Below are 19,718 nucleotides of genomic sequence, written 5' to 3'. Positions count from 1 at the left end.
TGTGTTGTGCGGGATGCGTCTCTGGTCCAGCATCAGGTAGGGGTGGCCCTGCTCACCCAGCTTGTGCGGCCTCCCTGCGCTTCCTTCCCAGGCCCCACGGCATCCATGCTGCTGCTGTCGGTCTGTCCTTGAACTCCGGACGTGGCCCTGGCATCTCCTGTGTTGGTGGAGTCTCATTTCGGGTTGCTTTGCCGATGGTTCGGAGTTTTGCCGCCCTGTTTCTAGTAGAGTTAGTCTGGTAGTGTTACTTCCGCTGGTTCTGCATTTTGGTTGGGAACGTTTCGTCTTTTTCTGTAACGACAAAATGGCATAAGAATTAAGTGCTTTCTCAGCACCTGGACAGAACACTTGGGTCCCAGTATTCCAGCCCATTTAATGGTGACCAGTTAGAGACCCCAAGTCAACATGGTTTGGGGTGGGGACACGGGTAATGAGGGAGGGGCCACGGGACCACCTCATTAGAAGTGGAGGCTGGGTCAGGAGGGCCTTCTAAGCAGGAGGACCACAGATCTGGGCCAGGGTCCCGGGGCGGACCCAGCCTGGCTGCTCTGAGTCGGAGACAGCCACAGGAGGAGCCCAGCCCACCTGAGTCTCTAGGAGTCTGAGTGACCCCTGTGTCCCAGGCTGTCCTCTCCCTCCGGGCTCCTCCTCCATACTCCCCTACCCAGATGGCACCAGGACCCGCTCTGGCCTCAGCTCCTGCATATTTCAGGAGCCCACAGGCGTGACCACCCTTAAGGCCTCCTGCTCCTGTCAAGATGAGCTCAGTGGGTGGCTCCAGGCTAGAATCCAGGCTCTGGGCCTCGGGACCCCGGGGCGCCACCTCACCCCTGCTGAGGCAGTCCCGGGCTGGGGATCTAACCCTTCTCCGTGACCCAGGGTCAGGCCCTGACTCCCCCTATGTGGCCCATGACAAAGCCATTTGTCCCTAAACAAGGGTCAGCATCTAAGCAGCCCCCAGGTCTCTGAGGGAGGACCAGGGCTTGTGGCGTGCGATGTGTGTGTTCGTGCCATGCATGTGCCTCCCCCAGAAACCCCTCGGGCCTGATGTCCTCCCCGGCCCCACCCCAGGAGCATGTGGCATCTAGAGTGGTCGTGTGGCAGCAGCTGGGAGGCCTGTCGCTGAGCCTGGCCTGCATGCTCTGGGAGAGCTGGCCCACAGGGCCTCTGAGGAGGGTGCCTGCTGTTTCTTTGGAAACCTGGGGAGGTGGCTGGTGGGGAGAGCTGGCCGTCCACATCTGTCAAGCCCCACAACTGCGTGCCCCCTGTATGGGTGTGGATCCCTCTCCGGGCCCCGCGCTCACAGTGAGGCCTGTGCGGGGGGGCACGGGGCCGGGGGCTGTGTCAGGATGTGACAGCAGTCAGAGTGTTCCAGTGGGGAGGCCTGCAGGACCCACAGGCCCCCAGCCACCCTTGCAGAGGTGCCACAGCGGCCACCTGCCTGTCAGACACCTTCTGGCCAATCTCTGGAGGTCCCGGCTGGAGGCTGAGCTACAGGCTGTCCAGGACTGCAGCAGAGTGGATCTGTGGCTGCCCACCCCTCCCGGCCCCTAGCTCTCCACTCTCATCCTTTTCCAGACCCTCCAGAGAAATGAAGAGGATGGGCCATCCCCACACACATGTCCTGCTCTGCCCCTACCAACCCCATGTGGGGATGTGGGTCCTGGAAGTCTGGGGTCTCCTGCTCTACAGCCCGGAACGTCCAGATCCTCTGGGAGCTGTGGGAGGTGCCGGGGCCCCTCGAGGCGCTACTGCACAGGGCCCCCCATCCTGGTCAGCAGGGTGGCCCTAGGTGGGACTTGGCTGTGCCCCTCCCTGGGTGGGCCTTGCAGAGCTGGGTGGGGCTGTGCTTGGATGGGCACCGACCTGTTCTGGGGGAGGGAGGCTGGAAGCTGAAGAACCATCAGGTGTTGGTGTCCCTGTGGGCCAGGACAGTTGGAGGTGCAGCTGCGGCTACCCTGTGTGATGGATGGAAACTGAGGCTTGGCCATGGTACTCACCCCACTGGGGGCTGGGCAGAGAGGCCGACAACCCCGGCCAGGTCCCGTGGCCACCTGCCCATGCTCCCGTCCGCTCAGCGGGCTTCCTCCGCCCTCACCACAGCAGGCTGGGCCGCTTCTGCCTGTGTATGTGACCAAGGGTACCTGCCACCTCTGCTGTCCCCCGGGACAGTGCTCTGTAAGGCCTCCAGGAGCCTGGGTGGCCAAACTGGTCCCTGGGACTGGTGGGCCTCTGCCCAGGTCTTGCTGCTGCACAGTGGAGCCTCCAGGGCCAGCCCGGCAGGGTGGTGCTGGACCTCTGGGAAAGGCCAGGTGAGCTGCTGGCCAGCAGGGAAGGATTCTGAGCTGTTCTGCTTTCCCTGACGGACTCTATAAGCATTTATTGAGCCCTGGCTGTGTGCCAGGCCCTGGGCCAGCCCCCAAGATACACCCACAGGCCCCGTTGCCACTGAGTATTGGGATGGCAGTAAAGAGGCTGTCGTTGGAGGCTAGGAGTCACAGAGGAGACCGTGAGGGCTTCTGGGGAAGAGTGCAGGTGTGAAGGGCAGCACCGAGGAAGGAGTGCAGGCTGTGAGGGGCAGCACTGTGGCGTGGCGGTTCCTGAGATCCCGTCAGGAAGGGCACGTGTACCAGGTGGTACTGGTTTGGGGTGCCGGTGGCAGGCTGTCTGGAGATGGCTGGGAGCTATGGCTGGGGGACTGCAGGGCTGGGGGTGGGGCACTGCGCAGTACCTAAACTCCGTGAGATCAGGCCCTTTGAGGACTCAGGGCAAGTGGGGCACTTGGTTCCACGTACCTGTAGAGACGACAGGCGTCCTGAGGAGTGTGAGGGACAGAACGGCCACCGAGCCCCAGCTCTCTTGGCGCAGCAGAGCTGTGTTGATCTGGTTTGTGTAGAAAGCTGGACTGTGGGGTGGATGGGGTTCCCCAGAGCTGTGCTGGCATCAGAGAGGAGGCTGGGTGGGCTGCTGGGCCCTCTGCATCCCAGACAGGCGTTGAAGTCTCCACGCCCATCTTCCCAGCCCACGTGTGTACCATGTGCGTGCACCCAGGACCCTCTGGCCAAAATCCATGGTGTCTGGCTCAGGAGGCACAGGTACTGCCCTTTGGACTCTGCAGGAGCCGTCAAGCGTCTGGGGTTGGAAGCCGCACGCTGTGACCCTGCCCCACTGAGGCCAGAGGATCGCCTGCCCAGTCTGTGGCCACTACCTTCCGTCTGTTGAGAACTTGGTCCTGCCTGGGCGGCTGTAGGTAGCAGAACAGCTGAGTGTGTCCCAGGCTTACGCGCAGCCCCACCACCAAGCCCTGCTACTGAGCGGTCGTGACAGTAACGGAAAGGGCAGCAGTGCCCTGGCTCCAGGCCCAGACACAGCTCCAGGACTTAGTGTGCATCACGCCCACTCTCTTGGCAGCCCCCACGGCGGGTGCTGTGCTGTCCCCATGCTACAGATGAGGAACCCGAGGCACAGCCATGCAGTCACTTCCCGCGTCTACACTGCTGGCGAGTGGCTGAGCAGGATCAGAACTCAGGCATGGGCTGGAGGCTGGAGGCTGGGGCTCCCCATCTCTGGCCTGGGCCCATGGGGCCGGCCTCTCTGCTCCCTGTCCTTTGTCCCCCATAGGGCCAGCTGATCCTGCTGTGTGTCCAGACCTGCTGTGTGTCCAGACCAGCCTCCAGGGAGTCCTGGCCCTGTCTCTGTCCCCTGTCCTGGTCTCTCCACCCACCCGGTCTACAGTTTTCTAAATCCGACGTCGTCCAACTGCTGCCCTGCCTGGGAGCCCAGACCCCTGCAGACTCCGTCCAGCCCGGGATAGCCTGTTGACACTCTTACAGGGAGTCCAGGCCCTGCAGACTCTGTCCAGCCTGGAACAGCCTGTTTGTGCCCTCACGGGGAGCCCAGGCCCTGCCACAACCCCACCCTCACTAACCTGTCCTGCTGTGGCATCACCCACAGCCCTTGGCCCCTGCCCCAGTTGCTGCTGCTCGTACCACAGCAGGCCTCTGGCTGTCCTCGGCCAGACCCTAATCCCATACCCCACTTACCTGCCCGCTACACCCTGTCCTGTGGCCGGCATGGCTGCGTGCCTCTCCCCAGGGACCGTGTGGCCGAGAGCTGGTTGGGGAAGGAGCCCAAGGGGCCTGCAGCGACTGCCCAGGGAGGGGGACCCTGATGTGGACCAGGCCCCCGACGTGGACTGGACTGGGTGGGGGCTACATTGGTCCCCCTGTGACTCTCCTCCCCGAGGCCCTGAGGTCAGAAGTGGGTCAGCCTCTCAGTCCTGTTCATTCTTGGGGCTCAGCCCCTACCAGCCCCCAGCCCTGGGGGTCGTGAGTTCTGTGGGCGCAGCTGGACTGGAATCCCGGGATAAAGGTGGGACCGAGCGGCGGCTGCTCCTGTGGTCCTCGTACCCCAGGCCTGTGGCTTTAGCGACACCTGCCTGGCGCGGGCCCGGGCCGCTCCCCCATGGCTGAGGAAGAGGCTCTGTGTGTCCCAGGCTGCTGCGTGGGATCGCCTGTGGCAGCTGTCAGCAGGGGTGAGTGGCTGGGGGAGGGGCTCCTAGGGCCAGGAGCCTCAGAGGTCAGTGTGGGCTGACAAAGCCCAGCCCCGGTGGTTGGTGCGCTAGATGCCCTTGCTGCTGTCGTGAGTTCACAGGGGCCAGAGTGAGCCACGGAAATGAAGCCTGAGCCTGCCTTCCACTCGGGGCCAAGGCCTTGGCCAGGAGTGAGAGAGGCTTCTGTGAGCAAATGCACGGCCCATTCCTGTGCAGGGGCCAGTGAGGGGAGGGGCCGGGACAGGGGTCTCTGGAGAGGTTGGGGCCCCAGCAGTGGACTCCTCATCATCCCAGCAGCGCTGGCCACACAGCAGGGCCCAGCATGTAGGACGGCCCTGGAGCAGGACACCCAGGCCGGTGACTCCTCCCCTTCCTTCGGCTGGCTGCCCAGACCTCAGCTCACAGGGTCCTGCCCTGCATCCCCTCTTTGGCGACAGCCTCACCTGCCCAGTGTCTCCATCTCCTGGCTGCTTTCTGTTGTCTTCATCTAAATCTAAATCCAAAAGACCTACCTTTCTTTTCATTCTTTTTATAGTGAGGAAGTCCGTGTGTACAGAGAGTGCACGAACGGGATGTATGTTCATTTTGAAGAGTTGACCTCCTGGGTCTGAGTGACACGTCCCTCTCAGTGTGTTGACCACCATCCTGATGTGTCCTCATGCCCCAAACTGCGGCAGCCCCCCAGGTCCTTAGGGACAGAGGGGTCAGCTGACTGCTTTCCCCCACTGCCAGCATTGGTGTGGGCTGTCCCTCCAGGGGGCCCTTCTAGAATCCTTGGCAGACCCCACTGGTGGCCAGGGCAGGCTCCAGCCCTTTGTCACCTCCCTCCTGGCAAACTGCCACCCTGGGCCATCTCCCTGGTGCTGCTTCAGCCCTCCACGCCTGGCTCTCCATGCCTGGCCCTCATGGCCGCCCAGAGGAATCCTGCGGAAGGCCTTTGGTTTGAAGGGCGAGGCTGAGGGCCACAGCCAGGTGTGATCCGTGGCCTTCCAGTAAATTGGAGCTGGAGGGAGGAACGCATCAATGAGGCTCCGAGTTCGCAGCAGGACTGACCTCCAGGCGTGGCGCCTGACAGTGGCCTCCTGGTCGGGCCGGTCAGAGGGTGACTGGGCAACCTCATTCACTCTCCAGGCTCAGCCCCTATCAGACGGTTCTCCAGGCGTGGCTGGACTGGAACCCTGGGATAAAACCAGGGCCAAGCAGTGGCTCCACTGTGGTCCTCACATCAGCCTGCCCCTCACACCATCCCTCACCTCCCTGCCTCAGGCCTCACGCCCACTATCCCCGTGCACAGAATGGGCCGTGCATTTGCTCATGGCAGCTCTTCTTACTCCTGTCCAAAGCCTTGGGCCCCAAGCGGAAGGCAGGCTCAGGCTTCATTTCCGTGGCCCACTCTGGCCCTGTGAACTCACGAGAGCAGTGAGGGCACCTAGCGCACCAACCACAGGGGCTGGGCTTTGTCAGCCCACACTGGTCTCTGAGGCTCCTGGCCCTGGACCAGAGGACCCCTCCTGTCCTCTCCCGCTTCTGTCCCCACCCCCTCCTGTCCACTTGCCGTGCACCCTGCATTCACACCTGTCCGGGCACCACTCCATCTCAGGCAGCACTGCTGTTCTCCCTGGCACCGTCACCAATGGCCTGGGTCTCCGACTTATCTCCAGGTAGCTCTTCCTGGTCCACACAGGGCCAGGCCACAGCCTCCACAGCTCCCAAGGAGTGGGGTGCAGCAGTAATGGCCAAGCTGGGCCTCACAGCGCCCCACCTCCCACCCCACCACCCCGGGAGCCCTGACCCTGCCGCCCTGCCCCTGGAGTGCAACCACGTGCCCTCACTGGATGTTCGGGAATCTCAGCCGTCCCTGAGAAGCAGCAGCCACCATGCTTGTGGCGGTCCTGCAGGGGCAGCCCAGCTGCCAGCTGCTGGTCCCTTGCTAGGCGAGAGCCGCAAGCCCGCAGGACCACATCCTGGAGGCCATGGGAGCAGCTGGGCACAACCTGCAGGCCTCTGGAACAACTGAGGTGTCAGTGAGGCTTGCCGGAGCAGTCCCCGTCGGTGCTCAATGTGGGGTCCCTGTGAGAAAAAAACGGCCAAGGTGACATTGGACATGGGACACCCTAGGCAGCGGGGAGACGTGGGGGCTGTCGCCCACTGGGTGGGTGTGAGCCAAGGGAGAGATAGGTCATGGTGGGAAAGGGTCCCATTCCCACCTTTGCAGCTGGAGGGGTAATAGACCCAGTCCCCACACGGGGCTGTGAGTGGGGCTCCCTGTAGGGTCTCCTGTGTCGGCTTCTGTTCAGCTTTTGATCCCAAGGCAGAGGGGCTGGCGGGGCACAGGCCACCACAGGACCCGGGTATGGGAGGCAGCTGTGCCCGCTGGGCGCTGAGCAGACACTCAGGTGCTCTGCAGGGAGAGCTGTGGGGTTTGCACCCAGACTGAACACAGTTGAGAGGCAGAGGCTGGGCTGTGGGCCTGAGCTCTTGGAATGACAGAGACAGACCTGACGAAGATGTGAGCCAACAAGGTTCTGGGAGCCAAGCAGCTGCATCCTTCCTCAGCCTCCTGCCCCCAGTGGAGAGCAGCTTCCGTCCCATCCGAGACGATCCCTGGGGGTTCCAGGCCTGGCTTTGCCTGGGGGAACGTGGTCATCACTCTGGGTGGGAAGCAGAGGGGCCTGCCAGGGAGGTGAGGTCTTGGGTAGGCCGTTCTCCAGAGCCTCCTGCCTGGTGACAAGGAGGGGAGAGGCCCCTGCTGTGGTTTCAGGAGTAGGGCGTGGCCACCTGGCTGCAGGGGGTAGGCCAAGCCTGGGTGGGAACAGGCAGCCCCGTCCCCAAGAGGGGGCAGTAGGGCTCTGTGTGTGCTGGGGTAGAATTATTTTATCTCTGTCTGGTTCATTGTAGTGCAGTTAGGAATGTTGATGGTGCTGTACGGTAATGACATTAAGAGAGCCAAAAGTAGTCGCATAGAATTGCTGCAGGAGAATCTGTCTAACAGTGTCACAGAAGCCTGTGCCCAGCCCTGGTGGTCCTTCCGGGAGGGGAGCAGGGAGGTCTGGGGCCCTGGCCACTACTGGGGGTGCTGGAGCCACTGCAGGGCAGTGGCCTTGCGCAGGGAGGGCCCCACCGCGCTTTCCTGGAGGGCCCCTGTGTGTGCCACGTGTGCTGACCCCAGTGTGCACTGCAGACCTGTGGGGCCGGGGGTTCAAGGCCTCCACTGCCTCAGCCTAGCAGGGGTTCCTGCAGCTGGGACAGTGGCCTGAGGCGGCCCTGGCTGGCACCCCAGAGCTGGGCTGGGGGGTGGGTGGTGCTGGGGACACAGCTCCTGAAGCCTTTCCAGGCCTCTCTTGTCTGGGTCTTCATTCCACACTGGGGTGGTCACTGCGGCCAGCACGTGGAGTCCTATGTGTGTGGATTAGATAAGCGGGGCCCAGGCCCGGCGCGGTGGTGGCTCACACCTGTCATCCCAGCACTCTGGGAGGCCGAGGCAGGCGGATCACCTGAGGGCAGGAGATGGACACCAGCCTGACCACGTGGTGAAATCCCATCTCTACTAAAAACACACAAAAAATTAGCTACACATGGTGACCTGTAATCCCAGCTACTCAGGAGGCTGAGGCAGGAGAATTGCTTGAACCTGGGAGGCGGAGGTTGCAGTGAGCCGAGATTGTGCCACTGCATTGCAGCCTGGGCAACACAGTGAGACTCTGTCTCAAAAACAAACAAAAAGATAAGCAGGGCCTGACCCACCACTTAGCAGAGCGCCTGGCACGGCCCTTGCTGCGGTGAGCGCGACGAAGTGGGTGAGCGCGGCTGCTGCGGGTCTCGCTGGCTCGGTGCAGGGTCCCCACCCAGAGCTCACGTCATTTCCTGGTGCGAACCTTCTGGGCCCTTTCTTCCATGGAGCCCAGGTACCTTGGTGTGGTGGTTGGCGCCACCCATGGGGGTGGGGCCGTTGCCCAGTTTACAAATGAGGACCCTGGGGCTACCCAGGGCACGCGCTGTTGCTCAGTCCCTGGGGACTGCCCCCCATCTGGCCTGGACTCCTGTCCTGGCCCCACCCCCCACCCGTGGTCTGCCCCAAGGGGAACTCCGGTCCTCACAGGAGTGGGGGTGGCCACGCTGCTGCCTGTCATGGTGGCCTTGGACGGGACGCTGTATGGTCTCTGAGCTGCACCACTAACCCCTCAGGTGTATGTGGAGTGACTGAGCCACTGGGCAGAGTGGGGTGTCAGGTGCAGCGGTGGGGCTGGCAAGGGCCCCTGCCTGGGCCTCCTTGGTCATGCCTCTCTCAGCAGCTGCGCGGGGCAGTGCTGTGGCGTTGCTGTGGGGCCTCTGAAACCTGTCAGGCGCAGCCCACAGGGCCAGCCTCACCCTGGAAAGCCCCGGAGTGGCCAGGAGAGGGGCCAGCCGCATAGCTATCTCAGGCCTGGGTACCTTTCCCACTGTCTTAGGGTAGCAGGCCAAGTGCTGGCTCACACCTCAAGAGTAGATTCCTGGGACAGCCCTCCCAGAGCTTCCTGGGAATGGCCTCTGTTCTCTGCAGAGAGCGTAGCTGCAGCGCTGGCTGGGGGTTTGTGGGCACAGGGGCTGCGCCTGGAGCCGGAGACATCGGAGGCCTCTCCTGCCCGGTGTGGGCACCCACCCCTGTGCTGTGTGTTCTCTAGAATGTTCACTTAGCAGCGCTTGTGAGCCCTGCCTGGGGCTGAGCAGGGGGCAGGACAGATGGACGTTCTGGTGGGGGTCAAACGGGACAGGAAACTAACTGCCTTGTGCTTGGTGTGACTGGGGCCGGGGCAGGGAGGGAGTTGGAGGGTGGGTCTATGGATGGGAGGAGGGGCCGGCAGAAATCTTTATATTTTTTTGAAAGGAGAGTAACACTAAAGCAGGTTTACAGAAAATGTGGTAAATGTAAACAATTTGCCCTTGACACATGCATCCTTCTGGCCAGCTGTGAACACTGACGATGGAGAGAGGTGTGGAGCGGGCCTAGGGGAGCATCTGTGCCCTGAGGGCACCACTCGGTTGTGCCTCCTCGTATCTGCCCTTCGCCTGTCTCCTCTGACTCTTCGCCCATTAGAAAGACAAAGCCCAGCTCAGCAGGGCCTGCGTGGCAGGCTGCCCTTGCAGGGTTCATAGTTACTGTGAAAGGTAACACCTTGATTTGTTCCTACTTTTGATCAGCGCTGTGAACAGCCGTTCTCTCGGCTGCAGCCTTTGATTTGTCCAGGCTTAGACCTTCAGACTCAGTGGGACTGGGAACTGTTTCTGCAATGTTAGCAGATTGGATCCACAGCTGCCTGGGATGGGCAGCTCTGACAGATCCTGGGTGGATGAGCAGGAACTCTCGAGACCACGGGCTCTCGGGCTTGAACAGGCGGCTCACAGCAGGGCTCTGGGCCTTGAGTGGTGGCGCTGCGGAGAGCACATGGCAGGAGCTGGGTCTTGGGGAGGCAAGGTGGCTTCCTAGAGCCGGAAACAGCAGAGTTGGAGTGACAGGATCAGCCCTCATGGGCAGGGGGCCCGGAAACGCTGCTGGGCCTCTCAGGGCCTCCAGCTCAGACTGGTGAGGGTGGCGCTTGTGTCATGGGGAGGGCTTCCAGCCGGGGAGGGCGTGGCCGGCAACACCATGGCTCTCTCTCTGTCGTCTGTCCTTACTGGAGGGACAGCCAAGGTCCTTCTCCCCAGGGACACCATGGCCCTCCGTGGGAGCGGGTCCTCCCCAGGGACGCCGTGGCCCTCCGTGGGGGCGGGTCCTCCCCAGTGACTTCCCAGGGTCTTTGGCAGCAGCTCTGACGTGGGTCCCGTCCTGGGCTTCACTGCTGCTGTTTTTCTCACAGCCATGCTCTTCCTGAGAGGATTCTGTCCTGTCATGGATGCTTGTCGCTGGCCGGCTGGCTCCTCTGTATCCTAGACTTAATGTACCGTGTATGTCTACGCCAGCCCTAGTGCTAGGAGCGGAGCCAGCATACAGAAGGTGCTTACTAGTGGTTTACTGAGTGTGGAGGTGGGACCCCAGAACCTGGGGCTGCCCAGTGTCCACCGGCAGGGCGGGAGCTGGAGTGTCTTGGGGCTGTCCACAGGCTAGTTGGTTCTCTGAAGGAGTTGAGATGGGACGAGAGGGACCAGGGGAAGCCAGCAGGTTTACAGGGGACCTGGGGGTGTCCCCAGGGTCTGATAGCCCAACGGTGAGCCCTGGGAAGCATCTCTGTCCCAAATCCACAGACCTGTCTGGGAGCACTGGCCAGACCTCCTCAGGCTCTCTGGAATACGGTGTCACCTGGGGAAGCACTTCCCGTGGGCTGTCGCCTGGGGGAGCACTTCTTGTGGGGCCTGGGTGTGCCCTGGAGAGGCTCCTGTGGTCCCTGGCCCCCACTTCAGGGCACTCGCTCAATGTTGAAAGACAGCCGTGGTCTCAGCAGGGCTCAGAGGGGCAGTCCTGGGCAGCCCTGGGCTGGCCTCCTGTGAAACTTGCTGGAGATTCCCTGCTGGGCTAAGCTTTTTTATCTTGCCCCTTTGCTGGCTGAGCCCTGGGAAACTCCCATCCCCCGTCCCACCTCGGCATCTCACCTGCCATCTTCCTTCCCCTCAGAGATGCCCTTCCCAAGTCTGGAGGCTCCTTCCCCTGAGAGCTGCTGAGGTGGGTGCTGTCCTGGGCCCAAGGGCCTGGGGTCCCGCCAATTAACTGGTGTTTCTCTGTCTCCCTGCAGAAGGATATGGCCCTGAAGCCACATGAGCGGAAGGAGAAGTGGGAGCGTCGCCTCATCAAGAAGCCCCGGGAGTCAGAAACCTGCCCCCCTGCGGAGCCGAGTGAGAACAGGCGGCCCCTGGAGGCAGGCAGCCCCGGGCAGGACCTCGAGCCCGCCTGCGATGGGGCGAGGAAGGTCCCACTGCAACCCTCCAAGCAGGTGAGCAGGTCCCTCCCCGACCGGGAGCTCTGCGTCGGGTCAGTGCTCACCGCCCCGGGGCCACGCCAGCACCTGGACACCACCCCACGTGGCCCCCGGGCCTGCCTGGCAGCGCGTCCATCGTTGTCAGGCTTGGGGTGCAGGACACGTGGACAGGGCTGGGCTGAGCAGAGGCAGGAGCCCGCTGGGTCACGGAGGGGCCGTGACGTGCCTAGGGCCACAGCAGGAGAGGTGCCTATCTGGGGCAGCAAGGCGCGCGTGCCGGGCTGGGGCGCCAAACTGATAGGCCGGCCCCGTTTCCCTGCCGTGTCCATCAGGCTCCGCCGACTACAGGTGTCCAGCATGTCTATAAGGAGGGGTCCAGGCTCATTGCCGAGGGCTGTCCTGTCCACACGCAGCACCATCTGCTCACGTGTGCGGCGTGGGGAGGGGAACGCTTGGTCCCGGCAGTGGCTGCAGGCACGTGACTGTGGTCAGTGGTCAGGTGCGTGGCCCAGCTGGGAACAGGGCTCTGCCTGCCCTGCCCAGGGGCCTCCTGCCCAGGAGGGGCTGTCAGAGCAGGTGGGGGCTTCCCTAGCGCGTGGGGCTCTGTCCTGGGTGCGGCTCAGCCTGCAGCTGCTTCCTCTGCAGGGGGTCCACTGGTGTGCGCCTTCCTTCCAGGGTGGGGCTCTGCGCGGTGTCCTCGGCTCCCCTCGGCCCCCTTGGGAATTGGGCTGCTGGAGAAGGACAGCATGCCTCCTGGGCCCGGGCTGGACGGGGGTTCCGCGGGCGGTGACACCTGCCCAGGTGGACACGTGCTCTTTCTTCCATGCAGGTGTGCTCCCCAGAAGGGGGGCCGCTCCCAGCCAACCACTGGGACCAGAACGGCCCGGCCCAGCGCCAGCAACAGCTCCAGCCCAGCCAGCCCAGCCAGCCCCAGGGGTCCCTCCCAGCCCCGTCGGCACTCCCGGACCCCGGGCAGCCCTGCCAGCCCTCCCAGCGGCCACTCCTGGGTCAGCGCAGCTGGCCCCAGCGGTCACTTCTGGGCCTGAAACAGCCCTGCCAGCCCCGGCGGTCACTTCTGGGCCCCGGTCAGCCCTGCCGGCCCCAGCGGCTCCTTCCAGCCCCAGATCAGCTCTGCCAGCCCCAGCGGTCACGCCTGGCCCAGCCCTGCCAGCCGCATTGGGCACTCCCAGGCCCCAGGCAGTGCTGCCGGCGCCTGCGGTCCCTGCTGACCCCGTGTCACCACTGCCGGCGCCTGCGGTCCCTCCTGGCCCCACGGTCCCTCCTGGTCCCCTGCCTGTACTGCCGGCGCCTGCGGTCCCTCCTGGCCCCAAGGCACCGCTGCAGGCGCCTGCGGTCCCTGCTGACCCTTGTGGCACCGCTGCCGGCCCCTGCGGCCATGGGCCAACCCGTGTCACTGTGGCCAGCCTGGCAGGGCATCCTCAGGACAGCGCAGCCGGCCCCTGTGGTCGCTGCTAGCCCAATGCCAGCGATACCAGCCCCCGCGGCCACTCCTCACCCTCCGACCACGCCGACGGCCCGCCAGCTTCCTCCCAGGACAGTGCTGCTGCCCCCGGCGGGCCTTCCTGGCCCCGTGTCAGTATGGCCAGCCCCGAAGGTCCCTGCTGGGCCAGCCCAGCCGTCCCCGGCGGTCACTGCTGCGCCCCAGGCAGCCCCAGCAGTTAGTGGAAGCCCCAGAGCAGCCCGGCCCACTCACGCCGTCACTCCTGGGCCCGGGACGGCCAAGGCAGCAGAAGCAGCCGCTCATGGGCCCGGAGCAGCCCTGCCAGCCCCTGCGGCCGCTCATGGGCCCCAACAAGCCCTGCAAACCCCAGCCGTTGCTCCCCATTCCTGATCGCCCCTCACTCCTGGGGCAGCCAGGCCCACCCTGCCGGCCTCTCCTGGGGCTTCTCTGCCAGCCGCGGCGGTCCCTGTTGGATCTAGTGCCAGCCCGTCAGCCGCGGCGCTCACTTCTGGCCCTAGGCCATCCCTGCCGGCCCCTGAGGTCACGGTGGACTCGATCCTGTGCCCCCGGGGTGGCCCGTCAGGCCCCATCTGTGAGCCCTGGAGCCTGATGCCTGCAGGCACCTCCCCATATGGGTTTTCCAGCCCACTCCAGTGTGAGCTGCACCCTGGCAGGGCCCTGAGGGCCAAGGCTGCCTTGCCCTTCGGGCCAGAGATGCTTTGCTGGACTAGCCTGAGGCCTTCTCTAGACAGGGCTGGGCTGTTTGTCGTTGGAAATTGAGGCCCGGCTGGAGGCGGGAGCCCCTGCAGGGCCGTGATCAGGCTGAGGCCCACCACACCAGGAGGAGAGATGAACCGGCATCTGCCTGCTGCCCCGCCATGCTCCCTCTCCCCCCACTGGTGTCACAGTGCCCCCACCCGCGTTGCTGCCTGTGGTGTGCGTGCCCTGGGAGGGGAACACAGCCCCCGAGGGCGGGGAGCTTGCCGGGGGCCCCTCAGCGTCTTTCTGTGCCTCTGAATTGACAATACTGTCCTTGCATCTCTGAGTCTGCGTGCACGCTTGCCCCAGGCGTGCCACCTGTGCAGAGCGCGTGAGCCTGGTGTGTGCGTGCTGTGTGCGCGTGCGTGCGAGAGGGTGTGAGTGGCGTACTGGGCAGGAAGGATCTGTGGGGTGCTGCAGTTCCTGCAGAATGGCCCAGTGGCGAGTGGTGAAGGTGTGGGTTTCAGTTCAGGCCCTCCCCCTGGTAGTCAGGAGGTGCTGGTGTCCACCTCCAGGGCCCCCAAGCTACAGGGGGCACACGGGCCTATCTGGTGGGTCAGGAGCTGCAGGGGACCCGGAGGCTCCCACCCCCACCTCTCAGGACTCTGCCTCTACCACTCCTGCGGGCATGCACTGATGGGTTGCCCGCAGGGTCTCCAGGCGAGGAGGAGCCCACAGGGTGGGCAGCGCCTTCTCCCGGCTTCCCCACAGTCCCCCGCAGTGTCCCGTCTGACTGTTGACCTACATGCAGTCGGGCACATCTCACACTACAAGGCTACTCCTGGGCCCATCCCTGCCCCTTACACGGCCCCCACCTGTGGTCAGGGGTTGCCACCCCCTCAGGACTTGGTCTCGAGGCAGCCCCACTCGAGTCTTCTGGAGTCCGAGGCACGCCACTGCCCCAAAAGGGAGAGGGTGTTTGGGGGGGTTCTGACTGTCTCCAGACCTCAGGGGAGCTGGGCAGGCTGTAGCCAGTGGCCCTCCAGAGAGCAGCGTTGACCACCTGGACCCCTGCGCCAAGTGACCCTGGTCCCACAGGCCTGGTCTCGCCCAGCTGGGCGGCCTCGGGTGTCAGGAAGGTGTCCCTGGCTCCCAGGCCAGGCAGCTGCTGACCCCCAGTTCCCTGCACTTGCTCATGAGGACCCCACCCCCGCAGGCCCTCCTGGGTCCTGACCAGCCTCTGGTGCAGCATCTGCTTTGGCCTGTGGGCCCCCTCGCTCCCCATCCACGCAGACCCCTTCCTCCGGTGCTCACCTGGGTCCTCCATCGCAGAAGCGCAGGGCTTATTTTTCTGATTAAAGAAAATAAAAAGTGCCGTGCCACTATTTTTTATAACAGCATCAGCGTTTGTAATTTAAACAGACGAGCTTGTGTCTTACGTGATTTATTCCCACAAACGGCTTTTGTGCTGGGCTTGGCTCGGGGTTCATTGCACTCTGACCAAACAGAGGGGCGACCAGGAGCATCTGTTCTGGCCTTCCTGCCCACCCATCTGAGGCCTGGAGTGGGGGTCTGTACTGTGCTCGGCATGCAGGGTGCTGGCCTCCCGATCCCCCAATGCAAGGCTACTGTGTGGGCCAGTGTGTCAGGGGTCGAGATCCCCCTCTCGGCTCATGCCTTGGGGGCACCCATCCCCGGGGTAGGATGGGTGAGGGCACGTGGTTCAGCCCAGTGTCCTCTGTGCGGCCTGTCAGATGCTTGTGTTCTCACAGAAGGCCGGGGCATGGAGGGGCCGAGTCCTGGCTGCCGGCACCCTGGCTGAGCTCTGGGCTAGACCTGGCACACTTGGGGTGCGGGCTTGGAGGGCGGTGCCATCTCAGTCACCCACACAAGCCATTGTCTCACAAAGGGGCTGGAGTTGCCTTCAGATGTCTCTGTTGTTATGCGTGGGGGACAGTGGTGATTTAAACAGCCTCCTGCCTTCCTTCCACGCTCAGGCCCCCGGCCCCACCCCCAGGCTCCCGTGAGTACGGAGGGGGCCAAGTGAGTAGAGTCATGTCTGGGGCAGGCCCCAACGGCTTGAGGGAGTGGGGAGGGGCCATTCATGCTGGAGCTGAGCAGTGGCACTTGGCTGCCCCTTAATGGGGAAGGCCAGGCTGCCAGGGAGGGCTGAGGAGGGCTGGAAACTGCAGCCTAGGTCCCCGTGACCAGCAGCTGGGGGTGCAGAGGACACCTGTGGAGGAAACATTCAGGACCCAGAGGAACTCACAAGGCCTGGCCATGACCCTGCAGCCTCCAGCTTGAACCCACTGTCTGCACTGGCCTGGGGTCAGGGTGCCACCATGGGGAGGGCAGAGACACCAAAGCCCTACGGGGCTGGACATCTGTGTTGTGTCCTGAGGCCCGCACCCTGGTGGGGACACTGCTGCCAGGCGTTGCCCTGGGAAATGCAGATTCTGTGTGGCCAGATCTTTGATGTTTCTGAAGAGCTGGAAATCCAGGTTTCTCTGGATTTGGCAATGTTGAAATGTTGGTGGTCAATTCTAATTTTTATGATTGACTTTGCTGACCGGAAGACACAGCTGCGGGCCTGCCAGGCCTTCAGCAAGTGGGATTTGGCTCCCATCACAGGCAGCAGATCGGAGCCTGAGGCCTGGGTGGGACGTGGCTTGTTCCCTTGTTTCTGGAAGGGGTCGGTACTCAGTGGGAAGGTGGGCTTGGGTCCTGGCTGCTGTAGAGAGGGTGGGGGCAGCGCAGCCTGAAGGTTGAGGATGGAGGTGTCTTTCGGGGGGTGACAGTGGGGATATGGGGGAGGCTGTCCGCTGCCTGACTACGGAGAGAGACCGTGTTGCTGCCTCAGGAACCCCCCTGGAGACTGGGGCCTGGGTGCAGTGCTTTAGTGACCATCAGCCTTCTGGTCACCTCTGCGGGGGCCTCTGCCCACCTTGCTGTTGTTGGCACAGGCAGGCTGGTCCCCTCCCATCTGCAGAAGGGGTTGTGGCGAGGGCATGAGCCTTCTGGGAGAGGCCGAGGCATGTTCCTGCAGAGCCCATGGCTGATGAGGGCAGTGGTGGTTTTGTTGGGGGCGGAGAAGGGGAGATCGGGGTGGATTCCTGGAAGGTGGGTGACACTGAGGCTGTGGCAGTGGGCCCAGCCCCACAAGGGGCCTGGAGCTCTAAGGCCCTCAGGTCCTCCCCAGGTCAGGCCAAGTCCATGAGCCATCGCTGAGCAGCCCCCAGGGAGGGAGGGGTGTGAGCGTGGGTGACCTCCCGGCAGCTGGCCCAGCATTCACGCATGGTGTGTGGGCCTCTGCCTGCCAACCCTCTTCTGAGGGCCCTGTCTCTCTGACTGAACCCCTCACTGCAGGTGAATAGCCACAGTCCCACCCCCAGGCCCTGCCCTGCGTGTTGGAAACGCCACCTGCTGGGCCTTCCTGTTTGCTCATTCAGGACCCTTGTCTAGGCACTGAGGACGATGAGCTCCGCCTCTTCTAGCGTCAGGGCTCGGCTCCTCCGTGTGTGGGGAGACAGGCTGGGATAGCGTGCTGGGCGACTGTGGTGAGGCCAAAGACGCAGAGGGGATGGCGGGGTGGGGGGGTACCTGGATGCGCAGAGGCCGGAAGGCAGGACCACCCACAGATGCCCAAGGGAGACCCAGGGCCGCCCAGAAGTCCAGGGGAGTCCTGGGGCCTCGGAGGGATGTGAACAGGGCTGCGACCTGACCCGGGATCTCCCTGGCCGCCCTGGCGTCCTCGCAGGTGGCCCGTACCAGACTGAACTGGACTGGCATTGACCAGGCCGAGGCCACCGGCCATCCTCCTCTAGCCAGAAGCTGTAGTGATAGGGGACATCCCTAGCAGTTCACAAAGCTGTGGGAAGACTCTGAGGGAGAAGGGTTTCCATGCTGAGCCATAGGCCCGGCCACGGTGCGGGGATTTGGCAAGAAGCCTCTCCTAGGGCTGGTACACGCCTTGGAGGGCTCCCTAGGGGTACCCTGGGACCTGGCAGAGTTCAGCTTCTCATCCAGCAGGGGTGGGCAGGGCCCTGGACTCTCTTAGGGCAGCACTGTTTAATAGTATTGTGTGAGCCACATATAGAATTAAGAAATAAAGTAAAATTCATTTTAATAAAATACTGCATTTCACTCCATGTACTTTAAAAGTAGTGTTTCAACAATGTGATCCATATAAAAATTATCAGATCTTTTTTACTCTTTTTTTATTGTACTGAGTCTAGGAAAGCCAGTTGGTGTCTTACATTTACAACACTTCTGAGTTTAGACTGGTGGCTTCTGTGCGCAGTGACCACAGGGCTGACAGCATGGAGGTGTGGGGGGCCCAGAACGATGTGCCCTCTGTGAGTGCTTATCTCATGCCCGTGCTGTTCCCAGGCGCCTGCTGTCGTCTCCTCATCCTCTACCTCATCGGCTGTATGGTTTGAGCACCCTCATGCATCAGCCCAGAATGTCCCTCCGGGACCCAGGATGCTCCCCTCACTTGGCATGGACAAACCAGACGCACCAGCTTCTGTCTTTCCCCATTTCAGTGGGTGAACCTGGAACCACCCAGATGACTGGGCTAGAAGTTGACAGGCATTCTCCTGTCCTCACTCCCCTGTCCTCCCACCCAGCACACCCAGCCAGGCAGGTTCTTAGCTTCCACCTCCTGAGTCTCCCTCTGAGCTGAATTTCACTGGAAAATAAGGAATACTACGTCAAAATTTATGGGATGCAGCTAAAGCAATGCTTAAAGGAAAACTAGCTTGTGCTTATAATAGAAAAGAAGAGCTCAAGCCTGTAATCCCAGCACTTTGGGAGGCCGAGACGGGCGGATCACGAGGTCAGGAGTTCGAGACCATCCTGGCGAACACGGTGAAACCCCGTCTCTACTAAAAATACAAAAAACTAGCCAGGCGAGCTGGCGGACGCCTGTAGTCCCAGTTGCTTGGGAGGCTGAGGCAGGAGAATGGCGTAAACCCGGGAGGCGGACCTTGCAGTGAGCTGAGATCCGGCCACTGCACTCCAGCCTGGGCGGCAGAGCCAGACTCCGTCTCAAAACAAAAAAAAGAAAAGAAAGTCGAGAATCTTAAGGTTTTGCCTTAAGAAACAAAAACCAGAAAAAAAGGAAGTAAACCCATAAAGGAAAGCTGTAGTATAGACTGGAACAGAAATGCAGAAATTAATGAGGCAGGCTGGGCGCGGTGGCTCACGCCTGTAATCCCAGCACTTTGGGACCCCAAGGAGGGTGGATCACTTGAGGTCAGGAGTTCAAGACCAGCCTGGCCAACATGGTGAAACCCGTCTCTACTAAAAATACAAAAAACTAGCCGGGCGCGGTGGCGGGTGTCTGTAGTCCCAGCTACTCGGGAGGCTGAGGCAGGAGAATGGCGGGAACCCGGGAGGCGGAGCTTGCAGTGAGCTGAGATGGCGCCCCTGCACTCCAGCCCGGGCAACGGAGCGAGACTCCATCTCAAAAAAAAAAAAAAAAAATTAATAAGGTGGGAAACACAATAGAGGAAATAAAGCCAAAAGTTGTTCTTTGAAAACATTGACAAAGTTGAGAAATCCCTAGCTAGATGAATCAGAAAAAGAAAACACAAATTACGAATATTAGGAACAAAAGAGGAAATACCATTATAGGCGCTATAGACACGGAAAAGGTGACATGGGGACAGTTTTATTCCAACAAATTCAACAGCTTAGGTGAAGTGGGCAAATTACTTGGAAAACAAAACTGATGCAAGATGAAATAGATGATCCGAATAGTGTTTTTTTTTTTTTTTGAGACGGAGTCTCGCTCTGTCGCCCAGGCTGAAGTGCAGTGGCCGGATCTCAGCTCACTGCAAGCTCCGCCTCCCAGGTTTACGCCATTCTCCTGCCTCAGCCTCCCGAGTAGCTGGGACTACAGGCGCCCGCCACCACGCCAGGCTAGTTTTTTGTATTTTTTAATAGAGACGGGGTTTCACTGTGTTAGCCAGGATGGTCTCAATCTCCTGACCTCGTGATCCGCCTGTCTCGGCCTCCCAAAGTGCTGGGATTACAGGCTTGAGCCACCGCGCCCGGCCTTTTTTTTTTTTTGAGACGGAGTCTCGCTCTATCACACAGGCTGGAGTGCAGTGGC

The 19,718-nt window shown here is 62.1% G+C and overlaps 1 protein-coding gene across 23 annotated transcripts in view; it reads left to right on the top strand.

Annotated features, from left to right (window-relative positions):
• FBRSL1 (fibrosin like 1) overlaps positions 1–19,718 on the top strand; it is a 93,809-nt gene that overhangs the window by 6,866 nt on the left and 67,225 nt on the right. For 22 of the 23 annotated variants that reach the window (XM_030938440.1, XM_030938444.1, XM_030938441.1 and 19 more), the window contains exon 2: positions 11,257–11,454. In XM_030938440.1, coding sequence (XP_030794300.1) covers positions 11,257–11,454 — 198 coding nt within the window. Of the gene's footprint in view, positions 1–10,386; positions 10,524–11,256; positions 11,455–19,718 lie in introns of all 23 variants that reach the window. The other variant, XM_030938455.1, reaches the window with a different exon arrangement.

Source organism: Rhinopithecus roxellana, chromosome 10 (assembly GCF_007565055.1).
Source record: "Rhinopithecus roxellana isolate Shanxi Qingling chromosome 10, ASM756505v1, whole genome shotgun sequence".
NCBI classification, from domain to species: Eukaryota; Metazoa; Chordata; class Mammalia; order Primates; family Cercopithecidae; genus Rhinopithecus; species Rhinopithecus roxellana.
Note: the sequence above shows the minus strand (reverse complement) of the source record. Positions and strands in the feature narration are given on the sequence as shown.